Source organism: Gopherus evgoodei, chromosome 9, assembly GCF_007399415.2.
Source record: "Gopherus evgoodei ecotype Sinaloan lineage chromosome 9, rGopEvg1_v1.p, whole genome shotgun sequence".
Classification (NCBI taxonomy): Eukaryota; Metazoa; Chordata; order Testudines; family Testudinidae; genus Gopherus; species Gopherus evgoodei.
This window is the reverse complement of record NC_044330.1, coordinates 106,871,219-106,897,491: the sequence shown is the minus strand read 5'-3', so window position 1 is coordinate 106,897,491 and position 26,273 is coordinate 106,871,219. Positions and strand designations below refer to the sequence as shown.

At 44.7% G+C, this 26,273-nt stretch overlaps 1 protein-coding gene across 9 annotated transcripts in view; it reads left to right on the top strand.

Moving 5' to 3' along the window:
• HTR2C (5-hydroxytryptamine receptor 2C) overlaps window positions 1-26,273 on the top strand; it is a 436,533-nt gene that overhangs the window by 391,053 nt on the left and 19,207 nt on the right. Inside the window, exon 1 of one of the 9 annotated variants that reach the window (XM_030574622.1) lies at window positions 8,976-9,039. The exons of 7 other annotated variants lie outside the window; for them this stretch is intronic. In XM_030574622.1, the coding sequence (XP_030430482.1) occupies window positions 9,015-9,039 (25 nt within the window). In that variant the 5' untranslated portion in view covers window positions 8,976-9,014. Of the gene's footprint in view, window positions 1-8,975; window positions 9,040-26,273 lie in introns of those variants that run through there. One more of the 9 variants, XM_030574623.1, reaches the window with a different exon arrangement.

The following is a 26,273-nucleotide window of genomic DNA, read 5'->3' as shown; positions in this document are numbered from 1 at the left end:
CAGGTGGGGAAAGGGATGGTCACCTGAGAAGCACACAGGGTGAAACCCCAGAGCCCACTGAAGTCAATGAAACTGTCGCTGTTGACGTCAGCGAGGCCAAGATTTCATGCAGAGCACTGCAGGTTTGCTCTGGTATCTCCAGTTCTTTCTGTTCTTCCTCTGCATAATAATGGCTGCTCATCGTACCGTGATCCTAACAAAGTGCCTCTCATCTATCCTAACAAAGCGCGCCTCATCTAGATGGCTCCCAAAATACACTACAAGCATTAGAGTGTGTCTGCAGTGCACAAAAGGTGTGTTCTAATTGCTAGCCTGAGTTAAAAGCAGAGTTGCCTTGTGTCCACTGCTATTTTAACCCATGTCAGCTAATGCAAGTTAAGGACGCACCACTTCTTTGCAGTGTAGACTTATCCTTACTGACGGCAGCGTATGGCCAGGCAAGCACTTCCGCCCCACTGCAGTGCAGCGCTGCTTAGCAATGCTGAGCAACACCACGCACTGCAGGCAACTGTCCAGCTGAAATTATCTGGCACGTGTAGGTGGGGAACATGAGCTGGAGTGTGTCCAGAACAGCTGGTCTAACACTACATAAGTAGAAAGCATTCAACTCAAACCTTAAATGTGCTGTACTCAGCGTCAGCTTAGGGCCTGATGCTGTAAAGACTTAGTACAGGCCGAAATGTGCCTATGCAGTGTAACAGCAAGTTCTGTCAATGGGACTGCTCCCCGCGCATGGAGTTAAGCATGTCTTTGCAGGAGCAGAATCAGTCTGTAGACACAGAATGGTTTCACTGGAAGCTGGTTGGGTGAAAGCTGCTTATGAACTTCTTCGCATTAATATTGTGGGGCTGCTGGTTTCTGATGAATTTCTCATTTGAGCAGCTGCTGGGGGAGGTCTCGGAAGGGTAAATACATGGTGTTTCATCTGGGTCCCTGATTGTCTGAGCCTACCCTTTGGGGCCAGGATGGGCAGCAGGAATCCATTGCATTTGATTTTTTGAAGAGAGGAGTTGTGCTTTAACATAAAATATTGAACAGTTAAATGGTTAATCGATAAGTATTAGTCTTACCATTAATATATTACAGTTAAAGTTTAAAACAGATTGGCAGCAGCCCCAACCCCAGACCCCATTGTGTGGGGCCAGGCGGCAGCCCTGGACCCCGACCCCAGACCCTGACCCCTGTCGTGTTAACAATTAAACCGTTAACCAATATAATTTTAACAGTTTAAAGCAGGTACTTTTTTAAACAATAGCTACATTCCTAGTAACAACATGATTGCAAAGAGTGTAATCCTGTCCTGTCTGCATGTCTGTCCACGGACGGCACCTTGCGTGCCACATTATTATTTTAATTCTGTCAGTACCAAACAATAGTGTTCTGATGATGGGGGCTGGTAGCAAAGACGACACTAAGGTTGTACCAAAGAAATAATACACAGGCCCTCTGCATCAGATCACTGTTATGCCTTTGCCAGGGGACGGTTCTCTGTTTCCAAGTCCTGACTCAGCCCGTACCATTGTGCCCTGCATCTCTCAGGACGAGTTTTCTTTCTGGTCTGCTGGCGCTGCACGGCCAGTGTCTGTCTGTGCTTAGTTGTTTTATTTCAGTGTATAGCAACAAGACATGCCTTTGCTGGCGCTCGGAGATGCAGGACAGATTATTAAAGTGACAGAAGCAAAATGCATCTCAGTCAGCCTCACCTGTCTGTCAAACAGCAGCTCTGAATGGAAAATCCTTATCCTTGGCACAGAAAACAGCACTGTCTGGGTGCCCTAACTTTTCTGTCGGGAGGAAAGAATGAACCCTCCACATGCCCTGAGAGTCAACAAAGCTGGGCTGTTTCGGAAGGGCCGAGAGGGCAGTGCAGAGCCCCGGGGCCCTTAGGGAGAAAGCCTGGCCAGCTGACCCTCTCTGCCCATTTAAGGGGATATGGTATCACCGCCTCCATAATCACAACGCTGGCAGTGCACCAGAGGGAAAACAGTGGGGTCAGTCACATCAGCTGTCCCCAGGCCATTTAGGGAGGGTAGTTTAAACTGGACACTTTGATGTGTACCCAGAGACTGACTGGGGATCAGTGCAGGTCCCAGAGCACTGATGTCATTTGCTCAGTGGTGCCGGGGCAGGGTGGCCTGGCCTATCCACTTTTTGCCAGAAGAGACCTCTCCCCCTTCCCCAAATCTTCTCCCCAAGGCCTTACCCCCTGGCCATACCCGAATGGAGCCTGGCCGAGGAGCCCGGCAGTTGTGGGAGTCATGCAGACCTTCCACCTGCCCTCCTCACATTCCAAGCAGCACAGTGAGATGGCACTTTGTGGTCAGGCATCTTTATTCCCTTGCCCCAGCGTTCAGACTGGTGGAACAAGTGTCGGCACTTGTCTCCTCTTCCTGGGTGGGGAAGGAAGCGGGGACAGTCAACAAAGTCTTTGTTCTTTGATGTTTCACAATGGCTCATTTGGTTTCAATGGGCCTTCTTGTGTGCAGGACCAGGGCGTTACAGTAATTAATGCTGCTGTCCTGTTTGGTGAGTTACACAGTTACAGATGCAAACACTCAATATAACTTTATACCACCGGCAAACACTCAATATAACTTTATACCACCGGCGAGAGATGTCCTAAGTGAGATCAATCCATGCACCATCCTACAAGCATTTCATCAAGTCTAAACACATTCTTATCAACTTAACATCTATTGTAACCATGCTGCCATACAGGTGAGCCAGACTGGCTTCCTGCTGTGCAGCTGTCTGTGTTCAGTGAGGCCCAGGAGCCTTGGCATGTGCTGGCCCCTGGCCTGTCAGTGTCACAAATAGCATTCATTAAGTAGCAGTTTTTCAAGTATAGCCACCGAAGTTTTGCTTGCAAATATAGATGCATGTATCTTCATCAACGATTTAGATGTTGGCATAGAAAGTACGCTTATTAAGTTTGCGGACGATACCAAACTGGGAGGGATTGCAACTGCTCTGGAGGACAGGGTCAAAATTCAAAATGATCTGGACAAATTGGAGAAATGGTCTGAGGTAAACAGGATGAAGTTCAATAAAGATAAATGCAAAGTGCTCCACTTAGGAAGGAACAATCAGTTTCACACATACAGAATGGGAAGAGACTGTCTAGGAAGGAGTATGGCAGAAAGAGATCTAGGGGTCATAGTGGACCACAAGCTTAATATGAGTGAACAGTGTGATACTGTTGCAAAAAAAGCAAACATGATTCTGGGATGCATTAACAGGTGTGTTGTAAACATGACACGAGAAGTCATTTTTCCGCTTTACTCTGCGCTGGTTAGGCCTCAACTGGAGTATTGTGTCCAGTTCTGGGCACCGCATTTCAAGAAAGATGTGGAGAAATTGGAGAGGGTCCAGAGAAGAGCAACAAGAATGATTAAAGGTCTTGAGAACATGACCTATGAAGGAAGGCTGAAGGAATTGGGTTTGTTTAGTTTGGAAAAGAGAAGACTGAGAGGGGACCTGATAGCAGTTTTCAGGTATCTAAAAGGGTGTCATCAGGAGGAGGGAGAAAACTTGTTCACCTTGCCCTCCAATGGTAGAACAAGAAGCAATGGACTTAAACTGCAGCAAGGGAGATTTAGGTTGGACATTAGGAAAAAGTTCCTAACTGTCAGGGTAGTTAAACACTGGAATAGATTGCCTAGGGAAGTTGTGGAATCTCCATCGCTGGAGATATTTAAGAGTAGGTTAGATAAATGTCTATCAGGGATGGTCTAGACAGTATTTGGTCCTGCCACGAGGGCAGGGGACTGGACTCGATGACCTCTCGAGGTCCCTTCCAGTCCTAGAGTCTATGAGTCTATGAGTATGCATAGGCAGGTGGAAGTTGCACATGCAGATGGAATCGTACATGTGTGAGTGTGCCTTGTTAGAATGAAGAACATTGCATCGCTGCTGCTTTTTAAGTGTCTTTTTCAAATAGAACGCATTGTTTAGGTCTAAGCATCCTGATTTTTAAGGCTTTCATGAACTATCCTGAGCATTGAAAGTAAAGGTGTCTCACTTGTTAAACTGGATACTTTGCTTCCGCACCCCTGGGCAATAGCTTTTTTACAAGTTCTTTAGTGGTTCCTATACGTGAATTTGAGGTGCTTGATCCAAGCACTGGAGCCTAACAAACATGAAGTGTTCCATTGTGTGTTTAGCTGCATTTCAATTTTACATGAGCCCTGTTCTCAATTTGAATAAAACACAATGTTGTCAATGCAGCATCCTCGTGCCGCCTTTGTTTCCAGATCTGTGACGTTCACTATGAATTAGAATGCATGAATTCTTTATTTACTTTTTATGCTGATATATTGGCATTTTCCATCCCAGTAAGCACCATATCTGTGCAATCCCTCGTTGTCATTAATATTAGGGGCATGTTAAAAAGAAATAAAAACATGCACATACTGTAACAAAACAAAAATCGATAAAAGATAATAAACCAACATAAAACTAGCAGTCGAAAGTATTTAAACAGTGCAGATTTTGGGGGGGGAGCATTATTAGTTGATGTTCAACTGCTCCGAAGAAGAAATTGTCAGTTAGTGATGTGTCTCATTGAAATAGTAATTAAAAAATGAAAAAAAAAAGGTGTTATAGTTCTTTGGTTATTTTTACAGGCCTTTTTTTTCCCCTGCAGAGGAAAGTAATAGCCAGACTGGAATTGCAAACACTTTACAAAAATCAAGCTTATTTGTAGAGTAAACCATTTTTAAGTATGGGTTTAACTCATATAATGTCTAGATCTTCTAACTGGCTGTATGTGCAGCTTCACATACTTGATTTCAGTGTATGTCAGCTACTAGCAGTTTTACACACTAGTCCCTCTAACCTTGCCCCATTGCAGGCTTCCTCAAAATTCTGCTTTAAGACGCTGGATCCTACATGACTGCAGTGCAGAGGACTGAAGGGTCTTCAGCAGCTATTTATAGTCACTTTTCTGAGTAGAATTGCAACAGGGAGATCTGGGGCCAAATCCTAAATCACATCCTTGCTCTACAAAGCAGCATTATATCAGCCCTAACTGGTGGAGACAAAGTGGGCATGGTTAGTATATGCTATGCTCAGAATCCCTGGCTCCCATAGTTGTCTCTTGGGGACCACTGGAGGCAGCAATAGCTTAGAGCAGCACTGAGGCTGCTCTAACTTATGTCTTGGCCAAAGCAGCCTCCCAGCATTCCGAGATGGTATAAAAGCACTGTTGTTTTCCTACATGGAGTCCAGTGCTGAGCACAGCTTGGCTTGACCAAGGCTGGTGACCTTGGGCTGCTGGTCCTGTGAGACTCCAGCGGTGGGAAGAAATTGTTTCCAATTTTGGGTTTCCTTGATCTCAGTTTTCACCTACTGCTTATCTAGCCTGATGGGCCAGAGCTTCAGCTGGTGTCAATTGGCACCACTCCATTGAAATCAATAGATCTGCACCCAGTTACTCCACCTGCAGATTGGACCCTATTAGTTTTCAGAATCTAGTTCCTACCCTTCTCTTGTCTAGGAGTCTGGAGAGAAACCCAGATAAAGTGTGTGAATCACACCCCAGAGCCTAGCTCAGAGGAAAGAACTTAGTATACCACTGACATGTTCATGCCGCAACATTTGGATTTATTCACATTTGTAAATAGCATGATTTTTTAAATCCTAAATTCCATGGAATTGTAGTGAGAAAGGGATAGCGGTGCAGTGTGATCCGCCCTGACCATCTCACCCCAGGGTATGGGAAGTGTCACTTTCCAGGTGGTGGCATCTACTCTGGCCTTCGGGTTTAGCGCACAGATGTGGCCATGCCAGCCACAGCATTGCCAGAAGAGCACCCTGAACTGATTCCATCAGCCTCCCTCGCCTGCCCCCAATACCCTGTGAATCAATCCTCGTTTCTTCTACGGTCTGTCCTGTCAATGCCCCTGCCACTGCTCCCAGAAGCTGCCTGAGCAAAGGAGGAAATCTCAGTGCACCACTTATCCAGGGTGAATAATTTCTTGCTCAGTTCTATCTCTCTCTCTATGCTCATCTCAGCAGCGTGAATATGGGGCAGGAAGCTAGCCTGTCGCCTGGACTTCTCAACATTTGCCAACATGCTGTGTTATAATTTCAGGAACTGCTTAGACTCCTTTTCTGTTGCAAGGCTTAACATCAGGCTTCTTTTCCTCCACTGGCACCAGCGGCAGATACTGAAGTACGTTAGGGTTAGCGCAGAGAGGATTCATGATGGTCAGCTGTACTTCTGCATATCTGACATTGTTTAATTTTGTGTAACTTAAAGAGAATTTCACCCTTTCCTGTGTAGGAGATAGAGTCCTGTGCAGGTGCCTCCCAGCCATCAGTTTTCTTGTCCAATCTCTTCCTTGGTAAATTTGGGTAAACTCGATTGCATGCAAAAAAATACTATAGGGAAATGATGAAAATACAGTATACTTCCTTTTTTGGTAGAACGTTTTCTTGGTTTTCTTAATGAGATTACTGTAATAATAAAGACACTTTACAAAGCTAGAAGAGAAGGGGTAAAGAGGCGAGGGGACGATTTCTGACAATGACAAGAAAACCAAATCAGTGTTATATGCTGCTCTGGATTGTTTTGTGAAGCCTAAATGACGTTTCCAGGATCAAGTAAGTGAATTCATGGTTTGGAGGCTTTCTGCTGCTACTTGGTCACATTTGTCTCTATGTTAGTTTTATTAAATCTTTCTCAGTAAATGGTGACTTTGATGTCGCGTTCCCGTTTGCATGACATTTCTCTGGTCAGCTGTTAGAAAGATGTTTGCGAACAGGTTAGCATGTGTTGCTGGACTAACAGGTAAGGTGCTGGAGATTGATACTAAAACCCCAAATCTGATGAAAAGTTAATGAGACCTATGACTTTCGTAGATAAGACATAAACGCCTACCAATGTCTGTTTGACCAGACCAGCATATATTTGATTGTGATAAGCGGTTCACTTTAGTTTGGTTGGTGTCCGTAGTACCTGGTGCAAGATAATCACAGACATCTAAGCTGAAGAGGAGGAGAACCACATACTTGAACTGGTATGTGTCTGTAACAAATCATGACTTCAGACAGATGCCACAGTCTTCAGCGAGGACTGAACCAGTGATCCTCAGCAGGGAAAGCATGAGCCCTGGTCAGCTAAAGTAGGGGAGGAGGCTGTAGGTGCGTAGTAGGCTGTTACAGACACTGGGTGCAGCTGCTGTGGGGGACAGTCCATTGAAATGCCATAGGCTGCTTGGAGAATTGTATTAAGGATTGCAAGTGCTGCCGCCTAGTGATGACTGGGGAATCTCTGAGACATTCCTAGCATTCTGTCCTCTCCTGGATCTCCTGCATTCTGGAAGTGGGTATCAGAACTAGGTGTGCAGAGGATTGCATGCGAATGTGGAAAATCCTCTCTTGAGCTGATTAAGTAAAAGCTAAGTTACAGCTAAAGAAGTGCCGAAAGCAGCTGCCAGTTAAAAGATTAACATGCTCTTCTTCCCCAAGAGAGCAGAGGCGTTGGGAGTTAAATACAGCTACATTGTGGGTTGAATCTGTGCCCTACTGGCAGGAGCTGTGTTGTGGGGATCCAAGCACACTGACTCTACTCCTATATCCAAGCCATTCTGCAAGAGGGGTAGCTGTGCCCCAGCACGCTCACGAGCCAGCCGGGGGACTGCCCCAGAGCTGGCAGGCACAGTGCCTTCAGCCCATGGCGTTCTGACAGTGCAGGAGGATGTGCCCCTCCCTAGCATTCTCCAGCACGAGGTGGGAATGGTGCTTTGCTTCTGTGCGGGGGCGAAGGTATAGCCCTTTGCCTCTTCCCCACAACTGTCTGGCAGAAATAAAGACTGATCATGCTGGAGAAACATAACACATCTCCTCCTGCGAGAGGTCTCCACTGTCCCAGACCATCTGCCTAGACTTGGGCATTCTGAAGTCTTCAGAAGTCAAACCTCAAAACACTGATTCTACTGGTGATCAGGTAAATTCTTCATTTAAATGTGGCTTGAAATTGGCTCAAGGCAGGAATATTGGCACATGGGCCCTCCACCTCAACACTGTAGCCACTAAATCCCTATGCAGTCAGCTGAGCAGCATACAGGTAGTTTTCCCAGGGTGTGCCAAAGTGGGAACTGATGCTGCCCTTAAGGCTGTTAATACTTATGCTAAAAGTCAAGGACATGCTGTGACGAACTAGGAAAGTTCTTAATGTTTTCTCTGAATACTGTGCTGGTGCTTCAGTGTCCCCATGGCAGTTCTTAAGTATCTGGCAGAGCCAAGGGCCAGTGCACCTAAATGCCTGACCCTCTGTCTCCTAGCAACTGATAGCCGGGCCTCTCCCTTGCAAAGGTGCCAGCTGAAGGGGTTGGAGACAAAGGGATCAGGTGACCTCCTGGCCCGGAAAAGGGGCTGAGGAGAGAGGAGGGGCTGGGAGGGGTTGTTAGTCTGGAGCTGGCTGGGGTCGAGGGTGGAGGGCAGACCTGGGGGTCTGGCTCACTGCCCCCCAGAATGGACCCAGCCGAGGGGTCCGGTTCGCTGTATCTACAAGCTCTGTTTTAGACCCTGTTCCTGTCATCGAATAAACCTCTGTTTTACTGGCTGGCTGAGAGTCACGTCTGACTGCAAAGTGGGGGTGCAGAACCCGGTGGCTTCCCCAGGACCCCGCTGGGGTGGACTCGCTGTGGGAAGCGCACGGAGGGGCAGAGGATGCTGAATGCTCCAAGGAGAGACCCAGGAGGTGAAGCTGTGTGAGCTTCTTGCCCTGAACAAGTCAAGGGAGAGGAGGTTCCCCAAAGTCCTGACTAGCTTGGTGGGGAGCAGTTCCAGAGCATCGCCCGGTGACTCCGTGACACATGCAGTACCAGAACCATCTCTCACTCTCTCTCGTTACAGAAACTCCTGGCCAGGAGGAGATTTTTATGCATTACTGGGAGTGCATCCAATTATCATGAGAAAGTTTTGCTCCTGCTCAGCCTGGCTGGCTGCCTGAATGGAAATCTTCCTGTGCATACTTAGGCAAACTAACTTTAATAGGAAAAGGCACTATGGACAGCAGAAGGAAAAGTTCAGGTACAAGCTTGCTGCCTCTCTCCTCTTTGCTTGTACCACTTCTTGTGCAGTAATTTTTTTACTGCCCTCCTCTCACCACAACCTTAACTGCTTAATCCCCTGTTTTCTTCCTCTCAGCCAACCTGGTTCCCTCCAGGTCATTATGAAGAGAAGTATCCTGGGAACGGTGGTGAACTTCTCCTCTTCTCTCTTTAGAAAATGTAAAAGTTTGTGAACTCAGGGCTGGGGAAGGTGCTCAGCTGAGGCCATCTTTCATCCGTAGAAGGAGCGCAGGATGTGCAACATCTGGGTAGTCTTCTCACGCTATCTTACTACTGTATTTTGACATGTTTCTCAAGGGACCATATCTAGGGGTGTGAGGAAGGGTGGGCCTCCAGTGGCTTCTGTGCCAAAATTGTTAACAAATAAGTGGCTGGAGATTTGTGATGTGAACGCCTGTCTGAATGAAGGCTGTCACACAGGCCTCTCATCAGGTATTAGATGGTAACAATGTACCATTGGTAAAAGTTTGTGCTGGGCTGTGCATCCTGGCCTGAAGATTAAACCCAAGAGCTCTCATCATTTTTGTTTTATATGTTAGATCTAGGAACAAATCCATTTTTTCATGCCCCTCAGTGCATTCTGGTTTTGGCCTAGCCTGGTGTCAGATATACCAATATATTGTGAGTCTGCTACTCTGTTGTTCTCATCAAATTTCCTACCTAACCAGAAATTACACGAAGTTTCCTGAGAAAATCTGTCTTGTGAGATTCCATCTCAGTCTGTAGATCAAAGAGGCTCAAAGAAGTTTCCAAACTTCATAAAGTTTGTTAATTGATCCATAGCAATAAAATACCCAGTTTTGTTACAACTTCTCAGATGTGGGAGTCCACAGACTAGACAAGTTTGTAACTAGAGCTTGAATTTTGTCATGCTCTGTGAGTACTTTGATTTCCATTCTTTACTCCTATTAACAAACTGGCAATAAGCCCTCTCTCTGCTCCCACTGCGCTGAAGATATCAGCCCAGTGCAATTGTTATCCATGACCAATCCATCTTCAACTTTTGAAGTATAATTTTTTTTGATAATAGTCCTCTTGATGTATGATGGGCTTTTCCCATCCCAAATCAGGAGACCAAACAGGAACAGCAAGAGTGGTAGAAGATCAGAGTGCTATTTAAACACTGGAACCACATGACAGACTTTTCCACTTCTTCCTTTTTCTAATCTGTCCTGCTTGTGTAAGAGGAAGAAGATTACAAATACCTCTGTAGTGTCCATATATATGAATTCGGGGCAGTCTCCTTAAGGAGGGAAAATCACATGAAGGTAACATCCTGTGGTTGTTTTGGTTCTGAACACTGAGTTCTCACTTTGTGCTATTTAAAACAATAGGGCTTCATCCATAGGTGAACATATATATGAGCCTCATTCCGCCTCTGGTGCTGTATAGCTCTTGGGACATTGCAGCTTCTCTATGAAATGTAATGACCTCGTCCTGTACCACTTTCTCTCACAGGGGACTCCTGCCCATGATTCCAGGTTAGTGAGGATACTCGGCATTCAGCCAGCCAGAACTGATCGAGCCACTCAGTTCTTTGGTGACAGCTCACAGCCAGGAAGAAAATTACTGCATCTTGGCAGGGAGTCAGACTAGATGGCCCTTGTGGTCCCTTCTTACCCTGTGGTTCTATGATTCTACCAGGGGTCAGGACTGCAGGATGATGGCACCAGAGTGGCTTGGTGGTGGTCTTTTAAATCCTTCTGAGTGCAAAGATTAAAATCATTGTGGGTGCCTTTGTGCACCTGTTTCAGAACCATGCGCATGTTACAGGATACAAGTGCTGCAGGACAGAGGCACGCTAGTGTCAGTTTGTCTGATTCCCATGTAGAGCTTTTGACAACAGGTATCTAGGCAGTACCAATAACAGGTGCTATACGGTTTCCTTTAACATTCTGTCATTTGATTTGACAAGTTAGCCATCTCCTTGGAAAAGCCACATGTAGTGAATGTGGTCTATTAGTGTCCAAAAGATGCAGGAATTTGGAACTGTAGTTATGTCTGTCAGCTGTGCAGAACCAGACAATAGAGGGCAAGCATGTTAGGAGTCAGAATTATGCAAGGTTTGCTGGCTGAAGAGGGATTTCAGTGATGGATGAGTCTTATGCTGTCCCTCTGCATTGGGCTTCCACCCAAGAGGGAGCAGAACGCAGATTGCAGAGCTGGCTGTCCTGATCAGACTCAGTGCAAAACATGTGTTCTGGAGCCAGCGCAAGCTGGTAGCCCCTTTTGCACAAACTGGCATCTAATGTGCGAGACAGTAGAGAGTCCAGCTTTCATGTTCCAATTAGAATGGGCTGAGTTATCTGCTACCCTAGTTTAGGGGAGACCATCTATGGAAGCTGGAGGGCAGAACTAGTGGCAAACAGCTGCACCTGAATGGCAAATAACGAGTATATTGTAATCTTGATTAAGCAAGTGGGAAATAGATCGCCCTAAATCTACCAGTGTGTAAACCCTCTCTCCGCTCCATGGCGTAAGCAGCCCATGCAGGGAATGCGCCCATGGACTTAGTGTTACAAAGCAAGAGAAGTGGGAGTTGTTTCTGGGGGTGGCGTTGCTGCGGCAGAGTGCCAGTGGAGTCTCAGCCGGGAGAGCTCAGCCCTGCACTGAGCTTTCCTGCTGAGCGAGCGGGTGAAAATCAGTCTGCCCCGTGCGGCATGCAGTGGCTGCTTCTGCCCTCAGCTCTGGAAGCGAGTCATGGCGAGAGGCCCACATGACACCCCCTCATTCAGCAACACAATGCGCTTTTGAGATGGGAGGCTGAGTTGTCCGTCTGATATCTCTGCTTGCAGTAGCTTTGGGGGCTGACAGGTGCTGTGGGGATGAGCTCTTCAGGCATGCGGGGCAGATTCTGCTGTCCATGCTCACGCGGAGCAGTGTTTACTCCCATGGGTAATAGCATGAGTAAAGGTGGCAGGATCTGGCCCTCCAATTTTAGGCATTTTTGGGTCAGAGACTGACTTTTCATTTGTTTGAAGCCCTCCTCTCCCCGGCACAATGGGGCCTGATTCTGCCGGTGGCCTGTGAGTACTGCTGCAATATACATAATAGGGCGATATGGCAGGATCCCTTGCTATGAAGCTACGCATGTCTGGCTGTGCATGTGCACGCAACGGGAAGCAGAATTCTGAGTGGAACCACAGGGAGGGGAGGAGCTGGGGAAGGGCCCATGGAGAGCTGCCCCAGGAGAGAGGCTCAGACGCATCCCGAGCCAAGTTATTTCTCAAACACTGTGAAAGGTTTGAGCTGAAGGAGTGAGCAAAGCATCAGGTCAGCTCGTGGTTCCGCTGAACTTTTTTTGCCCAGTCCTAGTTTTACAGTGTTGACTTCATTACAAAGACAATTATGAGCAACAGCCCTTTAAGGTGGGAGAGTGAGTGGGAACATTGTGGGAATCCTTGCGCGGTAGCTCTGGAAGCTTAGAAAGTGGCCTATCTCTCTATTAGAAGGGTCAGCAGATCATTACAGCAGAATATGGACTTGACTAGAATTGTATGCATTCTTAGGGTGATCTAGAATTTCTTTTATTAGAAATTTGGATTTGCTTGCATTTTGGTTGGAGTAACTAGAATCCATTTAGAAAAGGTAATAACTGCCTGGCTTTGATTTCCTTGTTATTAGCTAAGTAAATAATACCCATTAACAAAGGATTCCACTGAGTAAGCTGACTAAGGTGTTCTCTCTGTATCACACAAGTTCAGACACCCTTAGTGAAAGCTTCCTTACCTGAGACTGTCACAAGGAAATTCCAAACTGGGACTTCTTGTGTCATGACAAAGGCTTCTGGTTCTTCCATTTGTGACCACACCACCATGTGCACACTTTTATAGGAGAGCTCTTTAAATGAGTGTATGTAAACAGTTAATGGACAAGGTGCCAACAAGTGGCACTCAGGAATAAGTAGCCTAGATCCTGGGTTTTGTAGGACCAAGAAAACCTCTTGTTCCATGAGCAAGAAAGGGCTGAAATAAAAAGTAGACACATTTCAGTGTGACAGGGATCCTAGATATATTTCCTCCACAGTCATCATTTCCAGCTGTTTTCAGGGGAGCTGTCAGTCCAGCTGGGCTGGCTTTTAACCTTGTCATCAGACAAGTGAAATGTCACTAACTTGACAATGGCTTATCTCTCACAGAATCCACACTATGAAATACCCTGGGCAGTGTGAAATAGGGTTAATTCACTGCTTTATTTTTATAGGTCAGAAGTCAGCAAAGCATTTGAGCCTAGGCTTAGCTTAACTTTCTAGCCAAGTGATTGGGACATAAGCATGTGCATTGGTGTTGCACTGAATCAGGACCACAGCGATGACTAAGATTGTGTTACACTTCTAATAATGAACAGCACTGTCTATAGTATGTATTTTATTATATGTTTATATTATGTATATGTAACTATAACCAGTCACACCTGCTCTTGTTAAAGCTGCAGAAAAGTGTCCCTTATTATAGAGATGAATCTTTAAATTATTTGCAAGTCTGTGAGGAAACACAAGGTCAAATAATTGTTACACTTCAAACTATAGCACCTTTGTTTCCCCCCTCCACATCCCCACCTTCAGCTCCAGCGTTCTTATGACCTTGTCTCCCGGGATTCAAACCTGTGTGGAAGGAAATGAACAGCTAGCTCAGAGGATAAGTAGATTAAATCAATGAGCTATTGCTAATTAAGGGTTCACTCATGGAAGGTGCTGATCACTCTGGCCCCGATCCAGCAATGCTCTTAAGTACAGGCTTGATTTTAAGCTTAAAGTTAATCACAGGCTTAAGTGCTTTGCAGAATAGAAACCTTAACCAGCCAGTTGTTGGTATTATACATAACCTTGTATACCTAATCCTCTTAATGGCACTTTAACAAAAAAGGACTTTGGTGATTCAAGGATAACAAATGAATCCATGTACTCTGACTATGCAGTTACACTGAATTAAATATGGCCATACTGAAGGCAGCCCTGTCCGTTGTAGCAAGATTGAAAAGATCATTTATTGTGCTGTTTCCAGGTGTACTGACAGATTTTCAGTTTCTCAATATTCTTTTTCATACATAGAAATGTGTTTAAAAAATTAGTCGTCTGCAAACCCGTAAGTTATGAGGCAATGGAAGACTGTTGCCTAAAGTGCAAATCACTAAATCTACTGCTAACATCACAATTACAATCAAATCTACTGAATAAATTCATACTAAAAATTACACACTTCAGGATGGAGCCATAAGCTTCTGTCAGAGTGATGTCGTGCGAGCTTGCTACCTGCAAAAACCTTTAGTCAACAGAACAGATGTACCTGAGGCAGCGGTCCTGCAAGATTTCCAAGCATCACTCTGCCCTGGAAAGATAACTTCTAGGGCTGTGAATGTAATTCTCCTCCCATGACCATTCTATTCTCAGCCTCCCTGCTGAGGCTGCCACTTGTGATGTGGACTCTTGTCCGCTTAGAATTAAAGTAAGACGACCAATTAATTTCATGTAGGCCATCAAAGAGCTGTCAGGATGACACTGACTTTTGATCATCACTGTCCTATGCTGAATTCAAACTCATGATCTAGAAAAAGTATGAAAGACACAGACAAAAGATTCCTGCCTTGTGCCAAAGCTATACAAGGGGGTGGAGCAGGACAAAGAGGCTGCCAGTCATGAGAAAAACCCTGCTTACCACCTGAGATGTCTTAACAAAGACTGTACTGGGGAAAGAATTGGGCTCAGACTAGGATGGAGTCTAGTCTGTGAAAGAAGCTTATTGGAACATCTCTGAGGGTGAGATTTACCTGTAATCAATTTCTTAATGTATTAGGCTGAGACCTATGAGTTTGTTTTATTTTGCTTTTGTGACTTACTTTGTTCTGTCTGTTATTACTTCAAACCACTTAATTCTTACTTTTTATACTTAATAAAATCACTTTTGTTTATTGATAAACCCAGAGTAAGTGATTAATACCTGGGGGAGCAAACAGCTGTGCATATCTCTCTATCAGTGTTCTAAAGGGCAGACAATTTATGAATTTACCCTGTATAAGCTTTATACAGAGTAAAACAGATTTATTTGGGGTTTGGATCCTATTGGGACGTGGGTGTCTGGGTGCTGGAGACACGTAACTTGCTGAGCTGTTTTTAGTTAGTCTGCAGCTTTGGGGGTGTGGACCGGACCCTGGGTCCGTGTTGCAGCAAGCTAGTGTGTCTGGCTCACAAGACAGGGCTCTGGAAGTCCTGGGCTCAAAGATAATTTCAGAACATCAGTTGACAGTCCCAAGGTGATCCCTGTGACCAAACTCATCACAGTGGATTGTCTGCTGAGAATGATCAAGCCCTCGGATCACTACCCCTTCCTACTTTTCCACGTGGGCACCAATGATACTGCCAAGAATGACCGTGAGCAGGTCACTGCAGACTATGTGGCTCTGGGAAGAAGGATAAAGGAGTTTGAGGCACAAGTTGTGTTCTTGTCCATCCTCCCTGTTGAAGGAAAAGGCCCAGGTAGGGACTATCAAATTGTGGAGGTAAATGCATGGTTGCACAGGCAGTGTCAGAAAGAGGGCTTTGAATTCTTCGACTGTGGGGTGTTGTTCCAGGAAGAAGGATTGCTAGGAAGAGATGGAGTCCACCTAATGAAGATCGTCTTTGCGGGCAGGCTGGCTAACCTAGTGAGGAGGGCTTAAACTAGGTTAGCTGGGGGATGGAGACCTAAACCCTGAGGTAAGTGAGGAAGTGGGATACCAGGACGAAACACAATGAGGAGAGTGCAAAAGAGGAGGCCTCCTGATCCATACTGAGCAAGCAGGGCAATCGGCTAGTTATCTTAGGTGCCTGTACATGAATGCAAGAAGCCTGGGAAACAAGCAAGAAGAACTGGAAGTCCTGGCACAGTCAAGGAACTATGATGTGATTGGAATAAGAGAGACTTGGTGGGGTAACTCACATGACTGGAGCACTGTCATGGATGGATATAAACTGTTCAGGGAGGACAGGCAGGGGAGAAAAGGTGGAGGAGTTGCACTGTGTGGAAGAGAGCAGTATGATTGCTCAGAGCTCCAGTATGAAACTGGAGGAGAGTCTCTGGGTTAAGTTTAGAGGCAAGAGCAACAAGGGTGATGTTGTGGTAGGCGTCTGCTATAGACCACCAGACCAGGAGGAGAAGGTAGACAAGGCTTTCTTCGGACAACTAATTGAAGTTTCCAGATCACAAGCCCTGGTTCTTATGGTGGACGTCTATTACCCTGACATCGGCTGGGAGAGCAATACAGCAGTGCACAGACAATCCAGGAAGTTTTTGGAGAGTGTTGGGGACAACTTCCTGGTGCAAGTGCTGAAGGAATCAACTAGGGGCCAGGCTCCTCTTGACCTGCTGTTCACAAACAGGGAAGAATTGGTAGGGGAAGTAGAAGTAGGTGGCAACGTGGCAGCAGTGACCATGAGATGGTCGAGTTCAGGATCCTGACAAAATGAAGAAAGGAGAGCAGCAGAATATGGACTCCAGGCTTCAGAAAAGCAGACTTTGACTCCCTCAGGGAACTGATGGGCAGGATCCCCTGGGAGAATAACATGAGGGGGTAAGGAGTCCAGGAGAGCTGCCTGTATTTTAAAAAAGCCTTATTGAGGATGGAGGAATAAACCATCCCGATGCTCTGAAAGAATAGCAAATATGGCAGGTGACCAGCTTGGCTTAAAGGAGAAAGCTTCGGTGAGCTTAAACACGAAAAGGAAGCTTACAAGAAGTGGAAACTTGGATAGATGACTAGGGAGGAGTATAAAAATGTATGTTTTGTTAGACTTGGGGGCCTTTTGTTTTGACAATGTGTTATGAACATCTGCTTTCTGAGTACTGTTTATGGAGACCAATTCTCAGTTTGTGTTAAAATCTATTAAGGGATTTCTTCATACATAGTTACTAAGGCAGTTCAATCAATTACATCACTGCTTTACTAATGCGCTGAGCATTTTGGGTTGGAATTCCAGAACATGGCTAAAGACACTTATGCTGCAAGCTGAGAACAATAGTGAAATTTCCAAGGTAGCACTTGTCTCCAACAATGAAGAGAAACATTACTTTTGCATATAGACTCAATGAAGGCAGATCAAGCTCTAGTATACTGATGACTTCTCTAAGTGAATAGACATTACCTCTGGAAATGTAAATGTGTTTCTTCCAATTTCTTTTAAGCAAATAACCTGCATTATTAGAAAGAATGTTATGAAATACTGTATCTGACAAAGTCACTCAAAGGGAATGCCTTATCCTTTAAAAATTCTAAAAATGATATCCAGCCATCCCTCCTCTAAATCAAATTATTAATTCAAGTTTGGATTTAAATTTTCACTCTTCTCAGAAATCCTTTCAAAGCTACAAGTCATTGCCCTGGTGATTAGAAAGCAGAATCTAAAACAGGAATTTAAAATTCTGTTATAGATAATATTGTAATGGCCATAATTGCTGGAGCTGTTATAAAATCCAGTCATTTATCAGTTAGTGGATGCAGCTCGTGAGATGAGAGGCTTGTACTGTAACAGGAACTCTGCTGCAGTTTGTCAGTCTGAGTCAGAAAGTCCCCGTCAGTGAATTTCCAGGGGACAGTAAAGTGTCAGGCTACTCAGCACTCTGTTAGTCTCCGTACTCAGTATTTATCACCGTGCCTGGAGTGTGCCACTAAGCAGAAAGCTGAAGTTCAAGGCCTTGTAGGGTGGTTCCCTTTGGATGAGAAATTGGTGACATGGACTTGGTGTAATCTTTGACGCACTCTGTTTATTTACAGAAATATACACAAAGTCTTGTTTCTCTGAACAGCATTAAGAACACACAACAAACAGGCTTCTGCAGAAATCCAGTCTGTCCTGGGCCCAGTAATTGAACATCCCTCTGCTTCCTGGCCAGGGTCACACACAGCTGCTCCTACTTACTCACTACAACTGCTTAAACACACAACCTTGTTACAGGCCTCAACCTCTGAATTTAACCCAGGGGACCCCATTAGCTCCATCCTCTGCCCTGACCCCCTGGCATGCCAGATCTCTCCACAACCCTGTTGAAATGTGGACCATAGGCCCAGAGTTGTTGCAGTATCCAGGCATGGTCTCACTTAATACCATCTCTTTACTCTTATTCAATATTACCCTGCTCTGGCATCCAGTGATCATTTTCCCTCCTAGCTGCCGCATCGCCTTGGGAGCTCTTGCTCCGTTGGTTAGCTAGTGTGATCTCCAAGTCCTTTTCAGATCACCGCTTTTCTAGGATACAGTTCCCAATCCTAGGAGTGTGACCTACATTCGATATTCCTAGATGTCAGATCTTGCGTTTGGCTGGGTTAAAACGTGTATTGATCAAAGGAGCCCATCAGGGGATCCAGATTGGTCTCTATTGCTATTGTGTAACTGCGGTTACTTTTTGTGGTTAGCTAACCAGTTTTTAATCCATTTAATATGGGATACATTGATTTGTACAGTGCTCATCCGGGACTAAATACCTTACAGAAGTCTAAGTATATTATGTCAACACCATTATCTTTATTAACCAAACTTGTGATCTCATCAAAAACAGTATCAGTTTGTCTGCCAATATCTCTTTTCCATAAAACCATATTGATTGGTATTAATTGTGATACCATCCTTTAATTCTTTACTGATTGTGTCCCTGTAGCGGAGTGGTCACCCCGCTGCTGCTCTGAAGGGGTTAAAGCAGCCCGGGAGAGGGCTGGGGCAGAGAAAAGCTGGGCTGATGGGGAAAGCAGCCACAGCTGTAGCCAGTGCAATCAGGGCCCAGCTGGTCCTTATAAGAGGGCAGTGGGCCAGAAGCAGGGGGAGTCTCTCTCTCGTGGTAGAGGGAGACAGACCTGGCTGCAGGGAGCTGGAGACAAGGTACGTAGAGTGAAGCAGGGCTGGGGAAAGGCTGAGGAGCTGGGGAGCTCCAGCCTGGAAAGCCCCAGGCTGTGGCCTAGCACTGGGCTAATAGGTACTGGGGGTTGCAGAGGGCAGCCCAGGGGTAGGCCAAGGAAGCAGGTCCAAACTCTCCTGGCCAGTGGTGAGTAGGATGATACTGCAGTCTGCCCCAGGACATGGGGCTAGACAATGACTGGCAGTAGCCGTATACTGAGGTGAGGTGGGAATAGAGGGTGAGGGTCCCTGGGGAGGGAAGACCCTAAGACTGAGGGGTTACTGCCAGAGGGCGGCACCGCAGATAACGGGGCACCGGGTCCAGGAAGGACACGGGGGCCAAGCAGCAGCGGGACACTGGCCTGCAGAGGGCCCTTCGACAGCTGGAAAAGAGCTAATTCCCTGGACAGCCAGCAGGAGGCGCCGCAGGGGTGAGTCCCGTGCCTTTACAGTCCCATATCAACCTTTCCAGGATTTTGCCCAGATGGATAAGATACCAGTCTAACCAGCTGATAGCCGTCCCATTTACACTTTTTAAATATTGCCATGAAGGGAGCCTTTCTCCAGTCCCCTGGAACTTATTCACTGCTTCAAGCTTCATTTAAAAAATAACATGAATGGTTCCGAGATTTCCTTAGCCAATTCTTTTAATACTCCTAGATGCAAGTTATCCAATTGTGAGGGATTAAAAACATTTTTTATTAACTTAAGTAGTTGCTGTTTAAGAACATAAAAACGGCCATGCTGGGTCAGACCAAAGGTCCCTCTAGCCCAGTATCCTGTCTACTGACAATGGTCAATGCCAGGTGCCCCAGAGGGAGTGAACAGAACAGGGAATCATCAAGTGATCCATCCCCTGTCGCTCATTCCCAGCTTCTGGGAAACAGAGGCTAGGGACGCCATCCCTGCCCATCCTGGCTAATAGCCATTGATGGACCTGTCCTGCATGAATTTATCTAGTTCTTTTTTGAACCCTGTTATAGTCTTGGCATTCACAACATCCTCTGGCAGAGAGTCCCACAGGTTAACTGCACTGTGTGAAGAAATACTTCCTTTTGTTTGTTTGTTTTAAACCCATTGCCTATTAATTTCATTTGGTGACCCCTAGTTCTTGTGTTATAAGGAGTAAATAATATTTCCTTATCTACTTTCTCCATACCAGTTATAATTTTTAGACCTCTGTCATATCCCCCCTTAGTCATCTCTTTTCAAAGCTGAAATGTCCCAGTGTTATTAATCTCTCCTTATATGGAAATTGTTCCATACCCCTAATTTTCATTGCCGTTTTCTGAACCTTTTCCAATTCCAATATATCTTTTTTGAGATGAGGCGACCACATCTGCATGTTTTCAGAGAACCATCCACAGTGACTCCCAGATCTTTCATGCGTGGTAACAGCTAATTTAGACCCATCATTTTATATGTATAGTTGGGATTATGTTTTCCAATGTCATTACTTTGCATTTATCCACATTGAATTTCATCTACCATTTTGTTGCCCAGTCACCCAGTTTTGAGAGATCCCTTTGTAGCTCTTCGCAGTCTGCCTCGGACTTAACTGTCTTGAGTAGTTTTGTATCATCTGCAAATTTTGCCACCTCACTGTTTACCCCTTTTTCCAGATCATTTATGAATATGTTGAATAGGACTGGGCTTAGTACAGCCTCCTGGGGGACATCACTATTTACCTCTCTCCATTCTGAAAACTGACTTTTATTCTTACCCTAGGAATAATTTAGAACCATTTAGCATCCTCTCTAGTTATTGATGAAGTAGAACATATTTCGTTATCACTGTAATACATGAACACATCATCCAGCTTCTTTCCAAGTACAGAACAGAGTATATTCTACATCAGGATTGTCTATTTTATCATCTTTAGGGATGTGGGGAGCATTGTTTACTTGTGGAATTGCCATTGCCACCCTGCCAACTCCAGGCTTTCAAAAATCCTAAAACAGACCTTAAAACATCATGAGATTTTAAAAAATAATCAATGTTGGGTAATTTTTATTCATCATCTTGGTTTTTTTTGCTCCTTAGGGCATCACATTTTAAAGTTTTTCTCAAAAAACATGAGGGCTAGAAGCTTGTGGGAGGTTTTAATGAAAGCTGAGAATCTAGTTTAATAACATGACTCCAGGAGCTTGGTATTTAAGAAAAGAACCATGGGAGTCATGATCAAGTCATGAAAGTTTGCAGCACTGCCCTTGAGTGCTGCTGCTCCTGTAGTCAGAACCCATGTCCACCCTGTAAAAAGATCCCAAGTGCACTCTGTTCTGTAAAAGAAGAGGGTAATCATGGAAAATTGCAGTGATTAAACAAGATATTTGGCACCTCTCAACTGTGATGAAGACTTTTACATATGCTCATTTATATGACTCACAAGATGACAGGGACATTTCTGAATTGGTTATCTATGGACGTAAGTTAGGAGGAAGTAAATTAGCGAAAGAGAAATACATAGTTTTACATTTGGTGATGTGGTGTTTCAGGCTTACAAATACTTTGCTCTTCAGATAAGAGAGAGGAATGAGAGTCATTAAAGCCTTAAGTTCCCTAGAGAATAATGCAGAGCAGTAATGTTAAAACTATATGTAATTGCTTTCTATTTTTGTATAGTCTGTGGCAGCTATGAAACTTTAAAGTGAATATAAGAAAGTATGGTTAATAGAAAATGCCTCAATTGCAATATATTACTGCTGCATGAAACATTTTCTGTGCTTTTAACAAGGGAGATAGCACAGGTTTTTTCCCCACACTACATGACTTCTCAGCCTGGAATGTTTTAAAGAATCTAAGAAATGGCAGAATCTGTCTGAAAGTGAGAGTTTACGAAATAATTTCATAGGCTTGTGTCCCCTGGGAATTTCACATGGATGAAGAGATACTGGACTAAAGGCTGCCCCAATAACATATGTGCAAACCGAGTGAAAGCTGTAATTGAGTATAGTAGCATTGCCCTCTCATTAAGTAAATGAATCTGAGAAGCTGGTAATCACAAACTGAAAAGGATATATAGCCTCATGTCCCATGGAACCAGGAAAAACTTCTGTATTATTCCAGCCAACTCTTGGGATAAGTGGCAGGATATGTGGGTTTTATTTGAGTAGTGTATATTCTGGTTTGATTTGGATAACGAGACTCCAGAGAATGATCAAGAAGTGCTTAAAACACGCCACACTCCATCATTAGCATCCCCTGGGACCGCCATGTATATATGGCATACAGTAAACCATTCTGGAATTCATGCTCATTTCCCCCAGTTTTTTGGGAAGGAACTTCAGGCCCTGTTTGTAGTTGGAGCAGAGCATGAATAAATAAGAATATAAAGCAGGAAGTATTTTAAACAGAGAAATGTGGAAAATGTGCACTTCTTGCCAAGACAATGAACAGTAAATGGGTTGCACCTGTCTGTGTATTCTGCAGCACCTCACTCCTGGCCTGGGTTACTTGGGGAGCTGAGCCCAAAGGGGAAAAAATAAACTCATTTCATGTGGGGCTTTGAAAGCTGCTTTTTATCCTCCCTGGCTCTGATTTAAGCACAGTGTTTGTTACACCTGAGCCTTTCCAAATCCCTCTTTACTGCTGGGAGCGAAGTGGCCACTGGACCTGAAGATGTGTTTCCCACAGAAAATTTCTGAAGCTAAATTGATTAATGTTACAAAACTCTTTGTTTTACCATCTTGTGAACACGTATGTTGTCACTGGGTCTAATATAGCATTTGGCTCGAGTGTCCCACTACATAGTCACAGTGAGCAGGCTTGCAGAAAAATACGGTACTTGGCAGATTGCTCTAAAAACCGCAGTAACTGTGTGTGTGCAGTAGCCATGCCTCTGAATGAAACACAGTGAGCCAAACTGAGCCCTGGCACAAGCAAGTAGCACTCAGATGATGGTAAGACCTCAATGGAAGCCAGACCCTGCTCACACAAGGGATGAATTTGGTCTGCGATCTCTATTTTCATTTCTTTTCAAATTGCCCAAGCTATTGGATGATATTATAGATGAAGTGATATGCCAGATAGGAGAAGAAGTCACTTTACACACGGCCCCTGCCCGCCTGTCCCCTTTGCTGGTGGATCTAAGAAGTAGGATTAACAACAGCCTTGCAATAGACAGCTTTTTCTCCAGTCCTCACCAGCGAGAACGTTAGCAAGTACACATGGAGGAAGTTTGGATCAAGTAATCCTCTCAGGTGCCCATGCTGAAAGAGTGTGTTTTGCCCATGCGCCGTTGCCTTGGGAACACTTGGTTTTGTAGAGCTAGGTATCCAGTTTACCCTTCTGTATGCTAGGCCTTCTCTTCCTTGTCTAGAGAGAAATGGTGGAAAACTCACAGGTTTTTGATTTAGAGTTTGGGCCATTTCCCTCAATTTTGTATCCTCCATGTTTCTTTCCATTTGAAGACTGGTATAATGTGTTTTTTTGAAACAGCAACTCATACAAATCAGAGACATTCTGTGTTTCATTGTGAATGAATACCAGATGGTATTCTCCCAAGAGTTCTGAAGGAACTCAACTATGAAATTACGGAACTATTAACTGTGGTTTTGTAACCTATCACTTAAATCAGCCTCTGTACCAAATGACTGGCTGATAGGTAATGTGGCACCAATTTTTTTTAAAGGCTCCTGAAGCAATCCTGGCAACTCCAGGCTGGTAAACCTGACTTCAGTACCAGGCAAATTAGTAACAACTATAGTAAAGAACAGAATTATCAGACACACAGATGAACATGATTTGTTGGGGAAGAGTCAACATGACATTTGTAAAGGGAAATCATGCTTCACTAATCTATTAGAATTCTCTGAGTGGGTCAACAAACATGTGGACAAGGGTGAAGGACTTTCAGAAAGCCTTTGACAAGGTCCCTCACCAAAGGCTCTTAAGGAAAGTAAGCTATCTTGGGATAAGAAGGAATATTCTTTCATGGATAAGTAACTGGTTAAAAGATAGGAAACAAAGGGTAGGAATAAATGGTGAGTTTACACAGTGGAGAACAGTAAACAGTGGGGTCCCCCAACGATCTGCACTGGGACCAGTGCTGTTCAACATATTCATAAATTGTCTGGAAAAGGGGGCAAAAGTTAGGTTGCAAAGTTTACAGATGATACAAGAGTATTCAAGATAGGTAAGTCCGAAGCAGACCGCAAAGAGTTACAAAAGATCTCACAAAACTTGGTGACTGGGCAACAAAATGGCAGATGAAATTCAGTGTTAATAAATGCAGAGTAATGCACATTGGAAAACATAATCCCAACTATGCATGCAAAGTGAATGTCTGAATTAGCTCTTACTCATCAAGAATGAGATCTTGGAGTCATTGTGGATAGTTCTCTGAAAACATTCACTCAACACGCAGTGGCAGTCAAAAAAGCCAACAGAATGTTAAGAACCATTAGGAAATGGATAGATAATAGGACATAAAATATCATATTGCCTCTATAAATCCATGATATGACCACACCTTGAAAACTGCATGCAGATCTGGTCACCCCATCTCAAAACAGATATATTGGAATTGGAAAAAGTACAGAGAAGGGCAACAAAAATGATGAGGGGTATGGAACAGCTTCCATATGAGGACAGATTAGAAAGACTGGGAGTCTTCAGTTTGGAAAATAGATGACCAAGTGGGGAAAGGGTATGATAGAGGTCTGTAAAATCATGACTGGTGTGGAAAAAATGAATAAGGAAGTATTATTTACTCCTTCTCATAACACAAGAACTAGGGGTCACCCAATGAAATTAACACACTGCAGGTTTAAAACTAAGATAAGGAAATTCTTCTTTACACAACGCATAGTCAACCTGTGGAACTCATTGCCAGGGGATGTTGTGAAGGCTAAAAGTATAAGTGGGTTCAAAAAAGAATTAGATAAATTCATGGAGGATAGATCCATCAATGGCTATTAGCCAAGATGGTCAGGCATGCAACCCTATGTGCTGGGTATCCCTAAACCTCTGACTGCTAAAAGCTGGGCTTGGATGACAGGGAATGGATCACTCATAAATTGCTCTGTTCTGTTCACTCCTTCTAAAGCATCTGGCACCGGCCACTGTTGGAAGACGAGACAGTGAGTTAGATGGACCACTGGGAGATAGAACTGGTCTGGAATTATCCTTCAAAATGTTATTCCAATGGAAAATGTAGTTTCTGGTCCATATACTCTGTAAGAAAAATTGAAATGAAATATTTCATTTAAGGTGATCTCGATATTAATATGTGTCTACCTGAACAGCTGTGGTGCCCCCTGGGAGTTGAAGCCTCCATTCTCCCCTAGGGGCTAAATTCCCTGGCTGGACTGTATCTCCTGTGATGCACTGCAGGCTTGACTCTGGCTGAGCGATACTGGTGCATTGTGGAATTACCATGAACATGGTGCATCATGAGAGATGTAGTCTGGCCAAAGAGCCCACCCAAGAGGGAAGGATGGGGGCTCGAGACACTGTGTCACCTCACGCAGGTGCAATCCAATGTCAAAACAAACCTGAACAAAATGTTTAGACATTTCCTAATTCAGCTTTTTTTGGAATTTATATTCTGTACAAAATTTCAATACTTTGACTTTGTATTCCAATTTGGGGCAGAAACAAATGATGAAATGTCAGAATTGCCCAGGTGACAGAAATTCCAGTTTTCACATAGCTCTAGAGATGGAGCTGGGAATGAAAGCCAGGTCTCCAGAGGACAAGTCTGGCGTCCTTTCTTCTCGCCCATGCTAGATACGTGACAGCCTCCTGCAAGGGGAAGGTGGACTCCACTGGCACACACATGATTTGCACAGAGCCCAGTGTAATCTTGTTTTTAAGTTCTGTCCTGTTGGGCCTGACCCACAGCCCACTGAAGTCAGCAGGCAGACTCCCACTGCCATCACTCGGCTTTGAATCAGTCCCTTTGTTCAGCAGGTCAGGCTGGTTTAGCTTTCACTAAAGTGATCTGGGAACCTGGACGGGGAAACCTCTTCTGTGCACCTGGTGCTGCTGTTCCTGATTCAGGCCCACACACTGTGCCCACTCTCAGACCAATGAGGCAGCTGTAGAATTCGAGTGCCAGATACCGGATTGATGATGACTTTTGGCACAAATGTCTCTAACACACAGGCCTTCTGCCAATTTCACTGCCCATTTTTGCTTTATTAGTTGTCATCACAAGGATGCCTGTAAATGGAGTTGGATTTTCTCCATTCTGACTGTTGAACTCATGCTGAAGACATGGCTCTGGGAGGTTGAGCTGTCAGTACGCCACAACTGAGACTGAGATGCTGCAGTGAACCGAAGGATGCCAATTAACCCAAGCCATAGAACTTTGAGCCACTTCTGAATGTTCG